This window comes from Sorghum bicolor, chromosome 2, assembly GCF_000003195.3.
Source record: "Sorghum bicolor cultivar BTx623 chromosome 2, Sorghum_bicolor_NCBIv3, whole genome shotgun sequence".
In the NCBI taxonomy this organism is placed as follows: Eukaryota; Viridiplantae; Streptophyta; class Magnoliopsida; order Poales; family Poaceae; genus Sorghum; species Sorghum bicolor.
The window spans coordinates 74871430-74893461 of record NC_012871.2 but is presented as its reverse complement, the minus strand read 5'-3'; the positions used below and the strand labels follow the sequence as shown (position 1 = coordinate 74893461).

General features: G+C 41.6%; 1 protein-coding gene and 1 long non-coding RNA gene across 3 annotated transcripts; one reads left to right on the top strand and one right to left on the bottom strand.

The window, feature by feature from the left end:
• LOC110432215 lies at positions 1347–5993 on the top strand. 2 transcript variants are annotated; one of them, XR_002449617.1, is made up of 4 exons: positions 1347–1838; positions 1949–2204; positions 3172–4093; positions 4917–5993. It is a non-coding gene; the product is annotated as an uncharacterized LOC110432215 (long non-coding RNA). The 2 variants fall into 2 exon arrangements; XR_002449616.1 differs by having other exon boundaries at positions 1350–1838; positions 4013–4093.
• Positions 9368–11854, bottom strand: LOC110432795. Its single transcript, XM_021453626.1, has 3 exons — positions 10762–11854; positions 10387–10610; positions 9368–9550 (listed from the first exon to the last, which is right to left on the bottom strand). Exons 1-3 carry the CDS (start codon positions 11216–11218, stop codon positions 9368–9370), a joined length of 864 nt encoding a protein of 287 aa, XP_021309301.1. The 5' UTR covers positions 11219–11854.

The window sequence follows — 22032 nt, the reverse complement described above, 5'->3', positions numbered from 1 at the left end:
AGCACCGCTTGCAATAGAGGCTAGTAGAAATAGGCCAATTCCATAGACGGTTCCTTATGAGCCGCCTATAGAAAACATTTCCACAGAGTCGCAAGTCGTATATTTTTCGCGTAAAATCGTGCGCTACGCGCCTAGTGAAATTCGAAACTGAGACCTCGTCCTCGCGAGTAACCTCCACTACCATTCCACCTATCACTCAAATATGTCTATATTAGAGTTTAGTTCCTCACATAGTATCCTAAACTGAGCATACATTGATTATTTGAGGCCATAAACAGATTCAAATGGAAAAGTTGTCAACTATAAAGTTTCATAACTTTTCAAGATCTACAACTTTTATATTGGTAGTTTCTCCATCCGAGGTCATGTACAAAATTTGAATTTTAAATTTGAGAAATTCAAACATTGTTTTCGATGACCAGATGATCTCAAATGAAAAAACTATCAACTACAAAATTTCATAACTTTTTGAGATCTACAACTTTCATTTTGACAGTTTTTTCAAACGATGTCATTTGAAAAGCTCAAAAAATTCAATTTCAAATTATTCTTAGTGGCGGTTTTCTTAAGCAACCGCCTGTAGAAATATGATTTTTAGTAGCGGTTCCTTAGAAAAACCGCCTGTAGAAGATGCATCTTCATAGACGGTTGGTAGTTCGGACACCGCCCTTTTTATACCATAGGCGCGTGATAACTAAAACCGCCTATGGTATAAAAAGGAGGCGTCGGCGTTGTACTCTTTTCTACTACTCCAGAGGTGGCGCAGCGTGTACAACGTGTCGTTGGACCTCGCGGAGACGGAGCCTAGGTTCGAGACGTTCAAGGAGGACGCTAGGTACGTCAACGAGTTCAACAAGAGGGACGACCTGACGTACAAGGTCGGCCTCAACCAGTTTTCTGACTGGGCCGACGAGGAGTTGGACAACGGCATATACATCGGAGCCTTGCCCGAAGACACCGGCAGCATCGGTAGAGTGGCATGACCGACGACGACGACGACGAGCTGCTGGCCTCCGCCGCCAGCAAGAAGGTGCCGGCCAAGTGGGACTGGAGAAACCACAGAGCTGTCACTCCAGTGAAGAATCAAGGACATTGCAGTGCCTACAGAGTGTGTAGCTAGTTTCCATGCATGTTCTGGCTATATATATATATATATATATATATATATATATATATATATCTTCTCTATATTGTACCCTGGTTACTAAATAGTAATTAGTACCCGAGCGAACCCAACGCACCGCTGGTTGAGCCACACTTCGGCGGGTGCTGCCTCCGTCTTTTTTCTTTCTCCAGCACCCACCTCTTATATAATTATTATATTCTTTTTCCGATCCAATTTTTCACGTTCCATTATTGATCGTGGGAGACGCCGGTTTTTTTATCCGCACTCATCCACACGACCCAACTCGCCGCCGCCCCCGCCGCACAGCCTCAGCTCGCCGCCGCGCCTGCTCCCTTGTTCGGTTCCGGTGAGCTCTCTGCACTTGGGCCCGCGTCTGCTACCCATCCCATTGCATCGAGCTGGTAGCAGTTTGTCTTCTCGTCTCCAAATCTTCACCTTCTTCCGAATCCCTATGCTGAGTGAATCCACGACGGCGACCACGTCTTATCCGCAACTACCTTGCCCGATGGATTCGGCAGCGGCGACGTCCTCGCCATACCTGCAACACCCATCTACATATGGCGGCATCGGCGGCGGTGTCCATGGCGGCGCCGTATCCGCGCCATCCACAGCATCCCTCCACAGAGCCCCTCAGCATGATTCGACGGCGGCAGCGGCACCCTCACCTTATACGTACGAGGAGAATCGCTCACCTCAACCATCCCCTAGTATGGTACGCATCCATCCTGACTCACATTCGATTCTCCAATTTTGGTCCCTTTTATTGTTGGGGATGGGAATTAACGATTAGTTGGCAATCTCACTTTCTTGTGTTGTGTGCAGATCCAAGACCTAAAGAAGTTTGTTTGATTATGATCTTTTTGCTCATGGAGATCTGGAATCTATTTACATGAAGATGCAAGTTGAGGAACTTTCAGGCCATGTATTTAATTTGTTTAAAAATATATGCACATTGCGACTTTTATATTTAATTTTGTTTTTTACATTGTTCTAGTGCAAAATAGCAGTACAACACTGCTGCAGCAACACGGCATGATCTCATCTGCCATTAAAATCGATCTATGTTCTGCTCGCATGGGTAATTCTTTATCTTTTCCTTGTTGCATGAAATGAGCCTGGAGGTTGTTTAGCTTACTAGATATAGCTTATTTGTATCATTTATAAATTACTGCAAGGGACCTTTTTGCCTCATATTTTTCTTACCAGTTTAGTTATGCTTTGTACTTATTTTTTATTTTCAGTCAACACAGATCTGTTCACCTGTCCAGTTCTCTAATCTTCTTTTGATTGTTTAATCTAACAAGTTGCTAGTCCGCTATTCATATTGCTGTTATCTCCTTCCTATCCTTGTTTTGTTTTCTCATGCTTTCTATTTTTAGAATAAAGAACCGTAGATACAATAGTTTTTTGCTCTTTAGTCTGTAATCTAGTTCACTAATCTTTCTTTATAATAATATCTCCACAACATAAAATAGAAAATATTTTCTCCCTTCTTGTTCACTTCTTTCAATTTACATATACATAGAAAAATAAAATAATAATAAGACTCGCATCCAAATTGAGTACAAGAAAATTTAGGCCTTGTTTAGTTACGAAAAGTGAAAAGTTTTCGGAACTGTAGCACTTTCGTTTGTTTGTGACAAATATTATCCAATCATAGACTAACTAGGATCAAAAGATTCGTCTCGTGATTTACAGCTAAACTGTGTAATTAGTTTTTGTTTTCGTTTATATTTAATGTTTCATGCATGTGCCATAAGATTCGATATGACGGGGAATCTTGAAAACTTTTTGGTTTTCAGGATGAACTAAACAAAGCCTTAGAAAATTATAGCAATATGAATCTTGCTAACTAAGCATTTGCATCGATTTTCAGCTTAGCAGAAATGGATGATTCGTACATGATGTCACTTTATATGAATATATACATTTTTTTTAGCAAAAAACTTATATTAATATATATAAAGATTTAACTTTCACATGCATCAAATGTAAATAAAATATCTCTATGCCCATTCTTATCCAATATACATCTAAATCTTCAGATATACTAGTAGACCTTAGCATCCAGAGGTCCACACGGAGCTGCCTGCTTGGATAGGCTACAGCGCCTGCTAAGTAGCCACTAAGCATGCACTATCTAGAACTAAACGAAGTCAAGACGAGAGTAATTTTTATCCTTGTCTTCTACATGGTCTTTATTATCCCTTGCATGTGCATCTGTGCTGTTTTCTTGCTTGCAAGCCAAGAGTTGTGGTGATATAGAATTTATTCTGATAGTACTCCTTGTATTTAGCTAATTGCTTTTCAGTCAAATATGACCTTAGTAGTCCTAGTCTTACCTTTTATTTATGATGCTTGAGTTCTTACCTAGTCATCACAGCACTCCTTGGGATGGGATCAATATTTGCGGTTTGACTAATGAACTTCTATGTTAAGAATAAATTTGGGCACAAGTATTTCTGGATCGAACTCACAATGTAATTTGAAAGTTGAATTTATATGGTTAAGAATACATTTGCTCACATGAGCAGTGTGTGTATCCAAGACTCAAAAACAATATTTGTTGTTTACTTGTTTGAACAAAGAGATTTTGTTGTTAGAAATAAATCTGGCCACAAGGTTTTGTGTTGAACAAATGTTTCTTTATGACTGAAATAAAACAAAGTTTGTGGTTTGAAAAATGATTTTTTGTGGCGAAGGATAAATTTGATATATGGAAAATTATGCTTGAAGATCCACAAGAGTATAAATTTTGCAGTTGTTTCCATTGATAATTAGTTTCTTTTTCAGCCGTGCTAATTTTCCAATTTTACACATTTAATTTATGGCTGCTTTAGCTTCCAAATCATTAACACTAGTTATTTCTATTTTTTATCATTTTAGTTAGCCTTCCACCAGTAGGAGATGTCTGCTTCATCTGCACTCCATCAGCAACAGTAGCGTGCCGCTAGCACAAAAAAAAAGGTATGCTGGAGAATGCAGCTCTTCCCTGCAGCTAGTTTTCTTCTGCCTCTGTTTTCTTCCACTAAAATTGCAGCCACCAATCAGTGATATTTGTGTGATTAAAACTAACCGAGTTAATTCGTATTTTCCAATTCTTGCTCAAAGGCTGCTTTTGACTAAATTGGATTTACCTTTCATATTCACTTTGAATATATTATAGGCAATTTCAACTTAACTAAATACTTCACCTCGCGAATCAAACTGTATGCTGAGTTAAGCAAATTGATTATTGCAGTCCAAAAGTTAGGTTTAGTAATTCTTTGTTCACTCAGCTGTTGCATGGTGCTTTCCTCACTAGCAGCCTTCACCTAGCAAGATCCCAATGAGGCAATGAGGCACGCGCAATCCTTATCTTTTTTTTTTGGATTTGGATTAGGCTAATTTTAGGCTTATCTGTAGATTGTGAATTCTTTGCACAGTCATTTCTCCAGCTGCTGGTGTTGTATTATATGGGGCATTCCTAGAGTTGAGCACAAAGTCCTTAATACCCTTAATATCCTAGTGGCTTGGAAAATATTGAAAAACTAAAATGCTTTTGTGTTTGAGGGTGATAGGCCTAACATAGAGGTGCTGCTTCATTGGGCTTCCAATGAAGATGCCCTGTGGTGCTTGGTAGGGGCATCTGCATTGCATAGGCTTTTGGCTAGGCCCCTTGTCGTAGATCATTAATGAGTTGAGTCTTTTCTTTTTTGGGTCAGGGTTGTATGTAGACTATTTTCAGATTATTTACATCTATCATTCTAATTTCCCTTTCAAGCCAAATTTATGTTTTTCTTTTTTGCAGGAAATAAACCTTCTTGTGTGGATGGATGCTTTTAGTTGATTACCACAGATATACATGTCGCCGTGGCCTACCTCTAAACTATTAGAATCCTAATATCCTCCATTACATGTGCTATAATAGATTGTTATATAATTATTTATGTATCCTACTATCTTCTACCCATAATCTTGGTTTCAAAGGTGACTAGGTGTCCAGGCGAGATCTAGTTGTGCGCCTAGGCGACAAGGCACCACTGTTCCCCAAGGCGAGCTAGGTTCGCCGTGGACGCCTAGGACGTTGCCTTTGAAGCAGGGCTCATAATACTTTCCCTTTTGTTTTGTTTCAAGCTATATAAGGTTCCAGACTTCCAGTTGATCCATTTATATTATTATAAGTATAATAACATATTACTTAGGTACTACATTAATTTTTTACCGTTTTCTTGAGTATCTATAATGTATCCTTGGCTTATTGAATTTACTGTAAGCTAAGTTATGCTATCACCATTCTTCACTTATAAAAATATGTTAATGCTTCTCATATACAATTATACACTACAGATTCTTCACTCTGAAAAAGACAAGACACTCTCTATGGATGGTGAACATTTTTACCATTTTCATCTAAAAGAACAAAATATAAACATTTGTAGTTTTCAAATAGCTAAACAATCTTAAGCAAATATTAGGTGGAGATTGCTCTACAATGTTTTTAGGTAAATAGTTTATATTTTATCTGCTAGTATTTTTGTACTTAACTAATTGTATTATTAATGGTTTTGATCAAAGCAGGATGCATTCGGGGTTGTCTAACCTGTGCTTTCCGTAGGGTGGTTCGTCCTGTTTGGTGCCTACTGCTGCAGTATTCTTCATATACGGGAATGTTACAAAGATCACTATAGTACCCACTAGAATTGTATTAAAGTTACAAAATTTCAAGTTACTTTGGTAACAAATAATGTTTGTCACCAACTTACTTTTATGCTTTGATCCTAGACAAACATAGAAAATGTTGCACATACTTTGATTTGACAATTTTATTGTTCTTCATGAACAAATACTTAACAATTTTATATTGAAAACTATAAAATGTTATTCTTGACAGGGATTAATAATTGAAAACATAGTATGATTTTGTACTTATAACAGCTTTACACTTTAACTATAAAAATTCATTGCTCTTGACAGCGATATAGTGTAGGCACTGCCAAGAAAAATGCAAAAAAAATTGCAACAAGGAACATGAAAAGTCTACGCAAAAGTGATGCAAAAAAAGAATGGGAAAAGTCCACGCAAAAAAAGAAATTATGAAAAGGAATGGGAAAAGTCCACGCAAAAAAAAAAGAAATTATGAAAAGGAAAAGAACGTTAACAGTTTAAAAAAAAGGAAACATGAATAGAAAAGGAAATAGAAACGTGAAAAGTTCACGCAAATAAAAAGAAACATGAAAAAAAAAAGAACATGAAAAGTCCACGTAAAAAGGAGGAACACAAAAGAAAATAGAAAACCAGATGTGTGGAAGAAAACCACGCTGCCGAAGGAGAAAAAACACGCATGCGGGCATACGCGCGGACGCTGGGTGGACCGGAGCGGATCGTGACTGGCTGCCTCGGACGATCGTGCGTGCGCGTGTTGCCGTGGGGGGCTCGGGTACCGAATACTAATCAGTACCCAGGGTATCCATTAGCGCAGTCATATATATATATATATTGTTGTATGCATGCATGCAGGAAGCTGTTGGGCTTTCTCTCTGTGAAGGGCATCAACGCAATCAAGACAGAGAAACTGCGGATACTGTCGGAGCAAGAGGTGCTCGACTGCTCCGGCGGCGGGAGCTGTGAAGGTGGGCACACGTACAAGACATTCGATCACGCCATCAAGCCCGGGTTAGCCTTAGACCACCACGGGCATCCTCCGTACTACCCTGCCTACGTTGCCAAGAAGAAGAACTGTAGATTCAACCCGGTGCGTGCACACACACATATAGTACTACAAATAGTTTTGAGTAGAAAAATATATAAATCTCATTTCTTGACGTTCCATGCATTAATTTCCGGCTACAGAAGAAGCTTGTGGTGAAGAACAATGGCAGGAGAATGATGAGAGATACCACCGAGGCGTAGCTACGGTGGCGCGTGTACAAGCAGCCTGTGTCCGTTGTTGTCGAGGCCAACCATGCCTTCAAAGGCTATCGTAAGGGCGTCTTTTTAGGCCCTTGTGGGACACGTCTAAACCACGCAGTCGTGGTCGTTGGCTACGGAACTACAAAGGAAGGTATCGACTACTCGATCGTTAAGAACTCATGGGGCAAGAATTGGGGCGAGAATGGCTACATCCGGATGAAGCGTCATGTGGGCACCAAAGCGGATCTTTGTGGCATATACATAAAGCTCATGTACCCCATCAAGAAACAAGTAATTGGACGGCTTGGCTAGCTACTGGACCTACCAACTACCCAAATGCTTAATCACGTGCATGATGATACGCAGGTGTATGAGACGCATCTACGCATATATATAATAAAATAAAAATCTACTTCCTCCCTTTTTATTTTATTATCAATATGTTGTCCTGAAGAATGCCACGTTTAATTCATGTCCGAGCTAACTAAGTCTATTTGCTTGAGTTTATGTATCAAATCTATCAATCATTTAACAATGTTTTTCGTTTATAACAAATCAATAAACATTACTTGAGTCTCTGTGACATATACATAAAGCCCATATATCCCATCAAAAATAAGTAATTGGCGGTCTTGCCTGGTGCCGTACGCCGCTGCCACATGTTGCTAGCTACTGGACCTACCAACTACCCAGATGCTTGATTACGTGCATGATGATGTGTGCATAGGTGTATGAGACTCATCTACACATATAATAATGAAATAAAAATCTACTTCCTCCTTCTGTTTGTTATCAACATGTCGTCGTGAAACATCACAAAAGAATGTCACGTTTAATTCGTATCTGAGATAGCTGAGTCTCTCAAATCTGTTATTCATTCAACAGTGTTTCCTCTCACAACAAATCAGTTAATAATACTTTCAAACATGACTTATCATGTCAAGCGAACAGACCGGGAGAGAGTAAAATTAATATATGGACATTCCTGAGCTTATACCCATAATCAAACATATTTAAATTCAATGCCATGAGGAGTCAAACTAGGACCTGAAGTGCTACTAAATCTCTTGTAACCACTAGGCTACAAGCCTTTTTGCTAACACAGTGAATTTAAATCTTCTTTCATGCATGGTGGGCCAAGAGAGAGAGAGAGGCAGAGTGATCACTTCGGGAGCAGCGGCTACAATGTTGTCCTAGCGGTAACAGGGGTGCCTGAAATGAGTGACCAGGCAACACTGACTTCCATTGCACATAACTCAATATCAATCTCTCGGTAGCTTAGACCTGCTCTTAAAGGTGTGAAGACCTCCTCTTTTTCCACGACATCACTATCAACTTTCCATGCCTTGAGAGAAACCTTAAGCTCTCCTGCAGTTTCAACAGAAACAACGCGCCTTGAAAGCTTAATGTTGCCGTCATTATCAACAGTCCCTTTCTCACCTCTAGAGTCAAACAGGACAATTTTCTCACGATCAATATCAGCTGCATTCTTGTCATGGTCAATATTCTTGCGACGGACACCAAAGGCAGAAAATTCACAGTGAAAACCATCCGGCCATGACCCACGAATGACTCGCACAAAAATTGTAGCCTCTACGGAGGAAACCAGATGTCCAAGTGTAAATTCAAGTGTGCTTAGCTTGCTAGTGTAAGAGCAACTCCAACCATTATGCAAATGGACTTGGCATTTACCAAAATGCATAAAACTCCAAAAAAAACCCCTCCAATCGTTATGCATTTGGACTATGCATTTTACATAGCTATGCATTTGGAGGGGGAAACTTGGCATATATGCCAAAGGAGTCCCGCTATGCAAATAGAGATCACGGGATTCTCGGTTCCACCTCGCGGGCTTTTTTCTTCCCTTCGCGCGGTTTCCCTTCACGCCGCCACCACTTCACGCGATAGGAGAAGCATCGCGCGTCCTCCTTCGCCAGCTTCACGCGCGCGTTTCTGGACCTGATGGAGATCGTTACTGGAGCCAAGGGGCGAACCTATACGACGACGAACTGATGACCAACAAACGACGAACTGGTACGGTGAACGACTGAACGGGAGATCGGTACTGCGATCGGTACGACGAATAGCGCAGCTCACTATCGGTACTACGCGGCTGTTTGGCGCGGGAATTGGTGAACGGGAGACGACGGCGGGCTGTTTGGCGCGGGATCGATTGGCCGCGCAGGAAGGAGTGCCGCGAAACAAAATTTCTAGGAAAAAAAAAGATGATGGACTTGGCATTTTGCATAACGGTTGGAGATCACCCGATTTTAGTCTTGCCATTTTTATTTGGGGGTTTGCAATTTGCCTAAAATGCATAACTTCAAATGCATAATGGTTGGAGATGCTCTAAGAACAATGAAATAGGCGTGAACGCGTTGACAGGCACAACAAAGGCACAGCTAGGAAGCTCAAGTCTTTATCCTCTGATTCAGTAGCGCCCTTCACTTTAAGGTCAACCTCAATGGTCACAGGATGCGGACTTGACACAAAAACAGCTCGGGTTGGACCTACCAGCAGTAAATCATGATCCTGCATGCATGCAAAACATATAAATGAATCATAGGAAAACAAAAGCAGAAAAGGAGGTAAACAATAATGAGCAGCATATAATCAATACAAAACAGTATAATGAACAGAAACTGCATAGCATAAACGATGCAGTATGCATAACACAAAGTACTACTGCATTACAGGAAGTATATAAAGAACATAATTCCTAATAAGAAACCACAGAGTCTGAATAAAGCGACAAATTTTGAAGGCAGTCTTCTCTAGTATCCCTCCCCAAAATGCTTAAAAGTGTGCATCTGCTCCTTTATTCAGTAAAACAGACGCAAGTAGAAACATCAGCAGTCCAAGTGTTGAATAGTTGAATCATCCAACACATGTGTGCTAGTTTGAATTAAGACTGACTAAGTAGTTGAGCCTGACTACTTGTATTGTGCTAAGTAATGGTTATTTCTCTGTGATAAAAAAAAAATCATAGACATATGACTGTTTTTTTTATGATATGCATTCAGGTCACCTATTTCAAAAGGATGAGAAATCTTCCTAAATGATTCTAGCGCAAGCAGAAGCATGTCAGTATCATGGTCATATAGGAGCCATGGTAATTTTTATATAGGAGCATATATATATTATGACCATCACTGCACTCGCTTGCTGCAGAGAGAAGCTAGAAGGATGTGAAGTCAACACGCGTAGCAATTAACTCTGCACATGCCTACATACATGATAACGAAAACAGGCAAGGGCGCACAGGTGCAAGGAAAAGGCAGAGGAACTATATATAGTAATAGCTGTGTTGGCAGCACTATAAGAGAAAAAACAAACCAATGAATGAATGAATAAGAAATGTCCCAAACCTCTTCGGTGAGGATTTGGCAGGACTCCCTTGTGCGGTTGAAGATGATATTTCGATTATGGTCAATGGTGTCACGTATGGCAACGAAGCCAAACACATCAAGAGGCCACTGTAAACCACCACTTGTGGATGCAACCTTGGCTGAAAAGACCTGTAGAGTATCGTGAGTGGAGACTCCAAGGTCTGGCGCAGGCTTATGAGTGAAACGCATTGCGGGAATCCTCGCTGCACATATATATATATATATATATATATATATACAGAGGCCAATGGTATTAGTATTATCAAAGAATTGAATTAATTGAGATCAAATCATAGTTATTTCCTATAGTTAGTAATAGCTAGTTTGGAGAGGAGATGAGAAGATTAGACTCACTTGTGTCCTCGTATGATCCATAGGAGCGGGACCATATGGCGTTCCAGTCATCACGAAACTTGCAGGCAGCCCAGGCTTGATAGTCCGGGCCAATCTCTTCTTGATCCGCTTTGTCCTGCGCCTCCCGCTCCTGGTCCATCCTCCTATGCAATTCCTCAATCCTCAACCACCGCTCCTTGATGGTTTCCTTTCTCTCTGGTTTAGGCTGTGCCAACGAGGCCTGCAGTGCGTCCCACTCCTCCTCGTTCAAACCAAGAGCGTCCCCAAGATGGCGTCCTAAGGCCTCCAGTTCAGGAGGATAAAATATGTTCTCCTTGGGCTCAGCTTTATCCATTTCCAATGTCTTCAACATCTCCGACTTGTCTTCCCCATCCTCCGCCTTGTTCATCTCCTCAAACGCTCTTTTCCTAACCACCGACCGCCCCATCGCCCCCGCCGCCGCTGCCAAGTTCTCCATCCCGGCCCCGCCCGTGGACGGAGAACAGCGAGATTTGTTCACCTCTCGTGCCGCGGTGGGCAGCGAGATCCAGTGGCAGCGGGTGATCGAAGAGCACCGCCGCGAGATCGACGGCGGTAACGGGTGAAGAGATTTGATTGGTGAACAAGGCGAGATCGACGGCGGCGGCGGCAGGTGAAGAGCAAGCGCCGCGAGATGGACAGAGGCGGCGCGTGAAGAGCTCGATCGATCGGACGCGGTTCACATAACAGAGTTCCGAACCCAACCAACTCCGTCTCCGTTTGGCACATCGGAACCCTGATTCTACCCGGAAACTGTCGGATCCATGCCAAAACCCTCCGTCGAAGAAGGTACCTGATTTGCCGCTGGCATCACCACAGGATCCACCTCCACACATCGTCCCTAAGCACCTGTTTTGCTTCAAGTTTCGGTTTTGCTCGTTTCTTCTAGTCAGTAGTCTACTAGTCTACTGCTACGTATTATGGCTGCTGTTATCCTATACCCAAAGGGGCCGTGGGGCCATAGTGCATGGGAGAGACCTGTGTGCTTGAGGATGAAGAAGATTCCAAGGTACGACTTGGGTCAGCTTGGGCCATGGAAGAATATAGTCGTACTTGGGCCAAAAACAAAAGGAAAAGAAAAGATAAAGCCCGTGTTCAGTAAAAAAAAAAAAAAAAGAAGCAGCTGATGCCACGTGTACTATTTGGTAAACACTGTTCTATCGGTAAAAGTTGGCTTATATTGATTCATTGTGAGAGTAAAATATTGTTTGTTCGTTAAAAAATACTGCTAAAATAGTGCCGAAGAGTTCGATATTTTGAAGGCATATTCTCTTTGGATTTGTACCAAATTTTGACTTGGTTCAGATTTTTCTCTGATGAAGTGGCCACTATTGACCGCTAAAAAGTATAATACAGACATTTTGATTGATCAATACTATACGGGGAAATTTTCTTTTACATAGTCTCAAAATTCAGATTTCTAAAATACTAGAATTCAAACTATGATATTGCAACTTTAAAGGGTGTTGTCAAACTATTATATTGAAACTTATTTATCCATACCTCTTCGGAGTATGTTTAGATGGACTTCTCAGGAGATGTGTAAGGAATAAAGATTATTAAAAAAATATATCACTCAGCTCCATATGGAGGACATTATGGTGCATTCCACACTCATGCAAAAATAGAGTGGATTCTTTTGACCAATTATGTATGAAGACACAAAGAATTTTGTCCGGATGTGCAATGCATGTCAAATATATGAGAATATCAATACAAGAGATGCTATGCCACTCACAACCAACCTCCAGATAGAGCTCTTTGATGTCTAGGGCATTGACTACATGTGACCATTCCTAAAATCAAAGAATTGCGAGTATATCCTGGTAGCAGTGAATTATGTGTCAAAATATGTGGAAGCCCTGTCATGTAAAGCTGCTAATGCCAAGAGTTCAAAGAAGATGTTCTATGAGACAATATTTCCAACATTTGGCATACCAAGGATGATGATTAGTAATGGAGGATCTCATTTTACTCACAAGAGCTTTCATAATTTCTTTGTCAAGCTTCGAAATCCGTCACAACGTTGCTACACCATATCACCCTTAGACAAGTGGCCAGACAGAAACATCTAATAAGCAAATCAAGAATATTCTTCAAAAAACAGTCGATGAGATGGGGACTGGATGGAAGAATAGGTTACTCGAGGTATTATGGGCGTATCAGACCGCTCATAAGATGCCACTCGGCATGTCACCTTATCAACTTGTTTATGGAAAAACCTGCATCTGCCTGTTGAACTAGAACACATGGCTCACTGAGCTATTAAGAGATGGAATATGGATTTGGATGCAGTCGGAATCAAAAGAAAGATGCAACTCTCTAAACTCGATGAATGAAGAGAGAAAGTCTATCATAATGACAAGATTTATAAAGAAAGAACCAAAAGATGGCATAACATGAGAATAAAAAAAAGCTTTGCCCCGGGAGATCAAGATTACTTTTTAATTCTAAGATGAAATTATTCGGACATGAGAAACTACAGAGTAAATGGGAAGAACCATATACGGTGATTAATGCAGCCTCACATGGAGCGGTAACACTTCAAAACGACGAAGTTACGTTATTCAGGTAAATGGACACCGCCTTAAAATCTTTTCAGAGCCCAATAAAAATCTAGAAAAAATAGATATTGTTGAGTTTATTATTTTTCCATGATTTTTAGGCCCGATTATTTAACTTTTGATTTTTTTCCTTTAAAAGTATAATTTTAGAATAATAAATAATATTAGAAAACACCATGAAAAATTAGGCACATGGCGATCCTAGGCCAGGGTGCCCGCCCTAGAGGCTAGGGCAGCAGTCGTGGGTGGGTCCCACCTCACCGCCACCTTTTTCTATTTGCTTTGTTTGGTATATACTTCCAAAAATTCATTATGCCATGAATATTTGGGTTCCGTATGACGCGATTAGCATTCACGAGAGGGATTTGACCCCTGGATCAAGTTGACTCCTAGCTATAAATACAAGACCCCTCCTAGCCTCCAACCTCATTCCATCAAAGCTCTCTTCTCATTTAAATTAGAAGCTCTCCTTCCCTTCAAAACCTCTCATTGCTGACAAGCAAATCATCATCCATGGGATGGACCTCAACGAGATCCTAGTAGATGAGTCCCTAGCATCGTCCCAGTTCCTAATGCTCTGCCACTAGCCACCATTCCTCCCAAACCGCTAGCCATTGTTAAGCCACAGAGCTATGAGTAATTTCTCTTGAGTAATGTCTCCAACCTAAGTAGTAATATACATAGCTTATAATGTTAGAACTAGACGACCCAAGTTATCTCCTTTATTGTCCCTATCGTCTTCGTCCTTTTTGCTATCTTAGGGGTTAAGTATAAACTTTGTTAGTATCACACGTCTTCCCTGTGGTAAAATATAAATAACGATATTCTGAAATACTTCCCGATGAAGTGCTACATCGGTATACTATTTGTGCGCTTGTGGATACTTTATTTTCTTGTGTGTATTTAATTTATACCAACAGTATACTAGGTCTAATTTTAGCTAGCTAGCAATTAGCTATTGTATTCAAACTAGCCTAAATCAAATCAAAGGGAAATAAAATAACTATATAATTAACTTCGAAAATCATCTCATGCAAATACAATGAGTCATATTATATTAGTTAGAAGGTCCATTGTCAATGGTATAGCAAAGTTCACAATAACTCACCCCATGACTCCAATTAAAACCAAAACAATAGCCTGTAAGAGCAATCAGGGAACCAACTATGCTTTTACAGAGTACAATTATGTTCGTCGGGGCGGTTACAGTGTATAGCCACCACCGGTTCTATTTTCTCGGCCACTGCTCAAAACCTAGTCCCCAGTTCTTTTCTCGGCATTTTTGTAGCACCGGCGGCAAACCCTGGTTGCCGCTTAGATCCTTCGGCTACCACATGCGCGCTCGGATCAAAAGCCTTTACCGTCAATGAACTTCCGTTACCGCATGGCCACTCATACTCTTCTGTTAGTTTTGGTGAGGACCCTGCAGCTGGTGAGGAACTGGCATATTCTCCCTGCATTGGACAGCATTCGCCGGTGTGGACCTGGCATTTTGTCCCCCTCTATTGGACGACATTTTTGGATTTGGACGGTGGCATCTTCTCCCTCTCTGGATGATATTCTTGGATTTGGATGATTTCATCGTAGGTTCTTCTCTGTTCTTATGATTTCGTCTCCTTCTTGAACGGGTCACCGGGGTGAAAGACTAGAGAATGGTTCACGTACACTGTCGGTTTTAGATGGTGGCAAGATGGTCGAGGAGGGAGGGGATGGGGACGGCAACATGCCGAGAGAACAAAAATAAACACAATAAAAGAAGCATAAAAATTAACATAATGTTTCCAAAGTGAATCAATGGAGTCATCAATAATTATTTTTGCTTGGCAAACATAATAATTTGCATATGATACATGGGGAGTTAAAGTTTTTCTTTGAATAATAAGCACTTCTTGCAAAGAATGAATAGCAGTATCACAAGTATCGTCATCAAACTTGTGAAGCTGAATGCAAAGGAACTAGTGAAAGGCATGTGCCATCGCTTGCGAACCTCGCTTGCGGACCGCAAGGTAACGGGATTAGGGGGATGATGCGAATATGGTTCTGTCATGTAGCATGATTATATCGTACAGAGCAACTACACATACACGGGTAGTAGAAAGCACATGACCTCTTCAGAATCGTTAGCATGTAGGCCGCTCAATGGAAGTATAATAACAGTACACAGAGCATGATAGACGAAATAGGTGTGGTTGTGATCGAATACTCATAATTTGAGTGAATGAGAAAATGTTTAAGGTACATACAACAATGTAAATCTTTCTTTTGCCTAACTCTGAACTGCAAGTAACGAAGTACAAAGTGAAATTTGTAGGGAAGCCGAGACTTCCCGTTTTGTAAGGCGGTAGGAAGCATAACAAAATTAAACTAAATGCAAGTACATTTATAATCGAATTCTATGGTCAGATGAGTCAAGCAAATCTCACATCTGTCTTTTTTATTTCTTGAGCACCTGACAAAGGATGAGATGGACAATTAGAGGTGTTGCATAGCATAACCCACAATTGTGAAGATGAATAAATTCACCACTGTCATATTGTTCATGATTGGGGGCATTACATAAGAATTACCAAGGCAAAAGTAGGAAGTAGATCAGGATGTAACTATTGAATCTTGTATTGTAGCAATACGGTATGAATCATAGTCCCTAACCAATCAGAACAGATCAAGTGCATAGCAAACTAGAAAATTCACTTTAGGTTAGAAGGAGGTACACAGATCTTATGCAGGCGTAGAACAAATTATTTATTTAAAAACCCAGGAAAGAAGAAACCAGAAATAGTGGTCCCTTTTGTTCAATGAACCTCTGTATCCAACCACGATGCACCTGGCTATCACATGGAAGAGATTAAGAGGGAGAACTGGAGAAGTAAGACTCAAAACCTGGCTGTCACCATATGTTTTTTGACATGGAGTACTGAACACAAATATTTTAGTGAAGGAAAAAACAAACAGAAATGTTAGCGAAGATCTAACCCTCTAACCTATCCCAGTGAGACCTTGATTACCGAGTTAGCAATCTGATAGTAATTATAGCAGTAATCAGTCATGGCTGATCTGGATGATGCCTTGTTTAACCTGCTTGTCACATGACTAATGTTCCTTTCATTTTGGTGAAGCCTTAAGCCTTGGTATCTATATATAGAATATTCTACTCTAGGTAGAAGTAAATATTTTTCTTTATGTAAATCCGGTTGCAGCATAGTATGATGGTATGTATACGTTTGAGGATCTGACCTCTTCATAGGGGACTCTGTGAAGGAGGTGTCTTTTCTGTGTTGCACTTTGGGTAACCTTTATTGTCTGAGTTTCTTTGGCGCTTCCTCTGTCTTGCAATAGCAAATTATATGCAATAGAATGTTTAGACTGGTACATATTATAAACATATTATACGCAATAGCAGATAAAACAGTGTATAGCTACATGTCTTGGAAATGCAATAGCAGTTCGATCATGAAAAAACCATACCATTTGTCTCTAGTCTTCGTGGAAACTACTCCAAAGACTAGAATAACAATAAATTAACTTACCAAAGGCCTGCCTCTGAACCGACATGTCTAGATGCCCTTACAGATAAATGAAGCCTACAATGATTCAATAGGGAAAAATGATAAAAAAAAAACTAAATCAAAGAGATATGGAGCGATAATAAGGGCAGTAGATGTCACAAGAAGGGGTGAAAATTGATCGGATACAGACGGATATCATTGATATCATATTTATTTTTATATTTTTGGTCGGATTCGGATTCAAATACGGATAATGTGAACAATGTCAGATAAGATACGATTGTACGTTGACATCATAAATATACGATTTAAGTATTCGAATACGGATATGATATCAGATTTCGGACTCGGATACGGACATATCTGAAGCCCTCTAAACGAATTCGGTCTTGAATACGGTCGGAAAATATTCGTACCGTTTTTATCATAACATGCAGGGGCACTAGGGCAGTAACAAGAACTGGAACTTACTCTATTCACCAACAAATATATATGACTCAAAACCCCACAAATATGCTATCCGAACACAATAACATTAACTATTGTGTTACCACAGTTTTAATTAGCTTGTCATACAAAGACAGATGCATGTACTTTATTTTCCCTCAACAATTAGGAGGCCGCAGAGCCTCGCAGCACTCCGCAAGAGCAGCGCACCGGCACCAGAGGACCCAAGTGGTGGGCGCGAGTGCGGGCCGCGGATCGACGGTGCCCGGCCTGGGCGACGCGACGCACCTGTGCAGGCTCTGCTCCCGCCACTCAGGCCACCTCGTCCTCCCCTATCCGTTCGAGGCCGAGACGTGGCTCCACATGAGTCACGACCAACATCGGCTACGTCTGCGCCAGATCCGCTGTGATAAGCTGGGAGAGACGGCGGCAAGGACGGCCGGCTTGGTTGTTTGGGTGATAAAATTGTGTGAGAAAAATATTATTAAATATTTGGTAGATTTGGCTGATAAGTCTAAACGAATCTCCACACGTATTTGGTGTAGACGTAGCCAATGTTGGTCGTGACTCATGTGGAGGTACGTCTCGGCACATGATGACAAGATTAGTATCTTTTGATTTTATTAGAAGAAGAAGAAGAATCGACCTTATTTAGTTCACTCCGAAAACCAAAAAACTTTTAAGATTTCTCATCACATCGAATCTTGCGGCACATACATAGAGCATTAAATATAGATAAAAACAAAAACTAATTGTACAGTTGTCTTTAAATCGCGAGATCGATCTTTTGAGCTTGGTTGTTCCATGGTTGGACAATGTTTATCAAATAAAAACGAAAGTGCTACAGTATCCCAACCCAAAAATTTTGGAAACTAAACAAGACCGAAGAAGAAGAAAAAGAAGAAGAAGATTCATCAGCATATTTGGTTAGATCTGTTTTGCCAGAAAAATGCATTAATAATATTGTTTTCAGTAGGCTTGATCGGCAGAATCATCTTTGGTTGGGATTAAGTAGACCTGATCCACATAATAGTACTGCAATGCTCAACCTCAACGCTGGGCTGCCGGGCGGCTGCCCCGATCAACTATGGCCGGCTGTGCAACTGACGTGATGCTGAGATAACGAGATTCGCCTGACGCCTCACCAATAATTCAGGTCCTGTTTACTCCGTTCCAAATTGTAAGAATTGAATCAAAGTATTTTTACGTTTAACCAAAATATAGAGAAAAATATTAAGATTGGTAACGTAAAGTGAATATATTATAAAAATATAGTTAAGAAAGAATCTAATGATACTTAGTTAGTACCATAATAATAATTATTTTATAATATAAATTTGATCAAACTTAAAAAATTTGACTCTCCAAAGTTTTTAGAATGACTTACAATTTGGGATAGAGGGAGTATTTTTTTTTCATTCCATCACATTGAATATTTATATGAATGCATAAAGCATCATATATAGATAAAAAATAACTAATTATATAGTTTCTATGTAATTTGTGAGATGAATCTTTTAAGTCTAATTAATCTATGATTGAACACTAAATGTCAAATAAAATAAAAATGTTACGGTAGTCAAATCCAAAAAATTTCATGAACTAAATGAGGTCTCATTCATAGTACCTGGGTGAGCTCAGTAATGTTGGGTTCACACTTTCACAGTGCCCTTGTAGACAGGGCTCCTCTCCAGCTCCGACTCTGGCTTTTTTAGAAGAGCCCTGCCAATTTTTTTTTAAAAAAAAAGTTATTTTTGAGTAAAGAGTAGAGGAGTCGAAACCGTTTTAACGAATCCGCAAACTGTGGCTTTGTCAAAACGTCTCCAACTCCTCTAAGAAGTCCCTTGTAAGAAGCCGTGCTAAACACACTCTTTAGTCAGTAGTGTATCATCATCTTCTGAATCTCCTCTGAATCTGAAACCAGAGTGCGTTCTGACGCACACTGGCCTGTGGTCGCACCACTTCCAAATCCATGATTGAGCAAGGTCAGGGATCAACGAGATGGAGCGAGCCTGACAAACCAAGGTGCTGCAGCGCGACGGCGTCCGGGCGTCGGTGGTGGACACAGTCGGGGCTGCCTGCTGGCTGCTGCAGTGCTGCTCCTCCGGTCCTCCTGGCGGTGAAGCCAGGTCAGGGTGGTGGCGCTATACGCAGGTGCGCGATCGTCCTCGTCCATGCAGCAGGCCTGGCCACTAGGGCGCGCGCTACGTGAACCTCTGGCCTTTTAGTACGTGCCCCACCACCACCCCCTCTCCGGCGCGCGGCACCTCATTCTCTCTCTCTCTCTAACGCCGTCGTCGCCTGGCGCTTGTCATCTTCCTCCTGTCCGTTGCACTCGCTCGCATCGTTCGTTCGTTTCGCCCGCCATGACGAGCTGACGACCCTCGAGACAATGCGATCCAACGCCAACGCATGCGCAAGGTCGTCGTCCTGGTGTCCTCTCGCTTTCGCTCCTCCGCGCTTTTCTCCCCGTGGATGGACGCGCTTGCCTTTCGTTCGTCAATGCCGCGAGGGGGGTGGTTTGATTAGTGTCGGGTCTTTTGCATTAGAGAGAGAGTTATTGACATCGTCCCCTGACCCCCTGTCTAGACAAAGCCAAGCTTATATTACTCTACTGCATTATTAATAACCTCGAGGACATGGAAGCTTTTGTGAAGCCAGTCAGTCTAGAAAAAAGCGCAATGATTGGCACTGATGAACATGAAGTGAACTTGTTTGATCCTTGGCTTCTGATTGTGTCTGAAAAGGGACAGTAGTCTATTCCAATTCCAAAGCTGGCTCGCCAGCTTGGAAAGATGGTCTTACATTTTCTTTAAGATTCAGAAACGCGCATAAGTAACCTTATTTCATTCAAAAGAAATGCAGACAACAACGAGGTTGAAATAACGAAGCTTCGGTGAACGATTGACAAACTGAACTTTTCAAGCTTGGCTTGTTAACTCAACTCTGATTGTGTCTGAAAAGGGGACAGTCTATCCAACAGTCGGTTTCGTTCCAAAGGCAATCCAGTTTGGAAAGCGAGCCTTGGGGTTTCTGGGACTCTCGGGACTGTGCAGCCTGCAGGCAACGAACCGAAAGGAATTCAGACAACGAGGTTGCAGTGAGCCTTTTGTGTAAACTGCGTCTCCTGACACCGGATGCTCCGGGAAAGACGAGGGGGGAAAAAGGTCCGTGTGACCCGGCCGGACCGCGCCATGGCAACTACTCCTACTCCTACCGTCCAATCCATTATCCATGCAAGGTTGGAGAGGATCAGATCCGAGGGGGATCAAAACACGACAATGCCATCGGCAAGCTTTGCGTCTGCGTGCTTCGGGAGTAACCAAACCGGGCGGTGGGTGCGGTCAACATCGTGAAATCTCTACGAAACCGAGCCACGGGACTTCGGTGAACGGGGATGGGTTTTCAGAAAAGTGGTAGCTGAACCTGTCAGAACCAGGATCCTTCGGCATCAGCAGGATCGCCAGTGAGATCAGTCAGTCAGTCATTGCCCGCGTCAGGGCCGAACGACGACGTCGAGGCGAGCGAGCTCGTCACCCAGTAGGTCCGCTGCTCCGACGATCGACGGCGACAGATGGCAACTTTTCAGCTCGTGACGTACGGACGTGATCTGGGTACGTAACCTTGGCCTACAGAAAGCAGCAGCCCGTGACCGGAGAAAAGGCCGGCCGGCACGCCCGGCACCGATCAGCGAGGCATGGATGATGATGGGTGGGTGGACTGAGCGACTCTGGTGCTCGAATCGATCGTGGGGTGGTTGCAGTTGCAGTGCAGGCGCCAGCTGTGGGCTCGGCCTCTCGGGTCGCCCCTTCCAAAAGGAGCACGGCTGCTGGCTGCAGGCAGGTGCTTTGCATTGCAACTGCGGTGGCACTGGCACCTCGCGCTGCCCCCCGACCCCGATATGTTTTCCTCCTCTTTCTCCCAAAATGTGTATCATGTGGCGCATCGAGTCCTCAGGTGTATAGCGCTCGTAAATTCATGGCAGTTGGATCGGATGAAGATACAGCAGGCAATGACTACTCCATCCTGTTTCTGTTTTATAATAAATGCTCTAGTTTTAGGCCTTGTTTAGTTCACCCCAAAATCCAAAAGGTTTTCAAGATTTTCTGTCACATCGAATCTTTTGTCACATGCATGAAACATTAAATATATACGAAAATAAAAACTAATTATACAGTTTGTCTGTAAATCACGAGACGAATCTTTTGACCCTAGTTAGTCTATGATTAGACAATATTTACCACAAACAAACGAAAGTGCTAAAGTAGCCAAATCCAAAATTCTTCACATCTAAACAAGACCTTAGTTTTGTCCTAAGTTAGTTAAAAGTTCATGTCTTCCATCATAAATGTCTATACTTTAAAAAACACGTGGCTATATAATATGAAAGCTTTTATGGTGAATATAAATACAAATCTTATTATATTAAATAACATTATGAATATAATTTTAAGAGTTAGTGATCAATGGTACAAAGATTTGACTAGAAAAAACTGAAACATCAATTTTCATTCAAAGGACGGGGTACTATTCATTTTCCACCCCCGATTAACACCAATCGTTCTTGAATTAAAAAAAACACCCTCTTTGTTATTGTGTCATCCCCAAAATCTCACCGCACACTTGTCACCGTTAAGCCATATATATATGGTGACACCTTGACGCCCGCCCTTCTCCCCCATCATCATATTCACCATCCATGGTTAATAACCCAAAAACAGTCGGTTGGGCTCATC

Bases quoted from the DNA above. Each gene is read 5' to 3' on its own strand.
- LOC110432795 (XM_021453626.1), bottom strand. From the start codon at position 11,218: ATGGAGAACTTGGCAGCGGCGGCGGGGGCGATGGGGCGGTCGGTGGTT. The intron at 10,611-10,761 runs GTGAGTCTAATC...ATATATGTGCAG, and splicing joins TGGATCATACGAGGACACAA to CGAGGATTCCCGCAATGCGT. The intron at 9,551-10,386 runs GTTTGGGACATT...GCATGCATGCAG, and splicing joins GCCAAATCCTCACCGAAGAG to GATCATGATTTACTGCTGGT.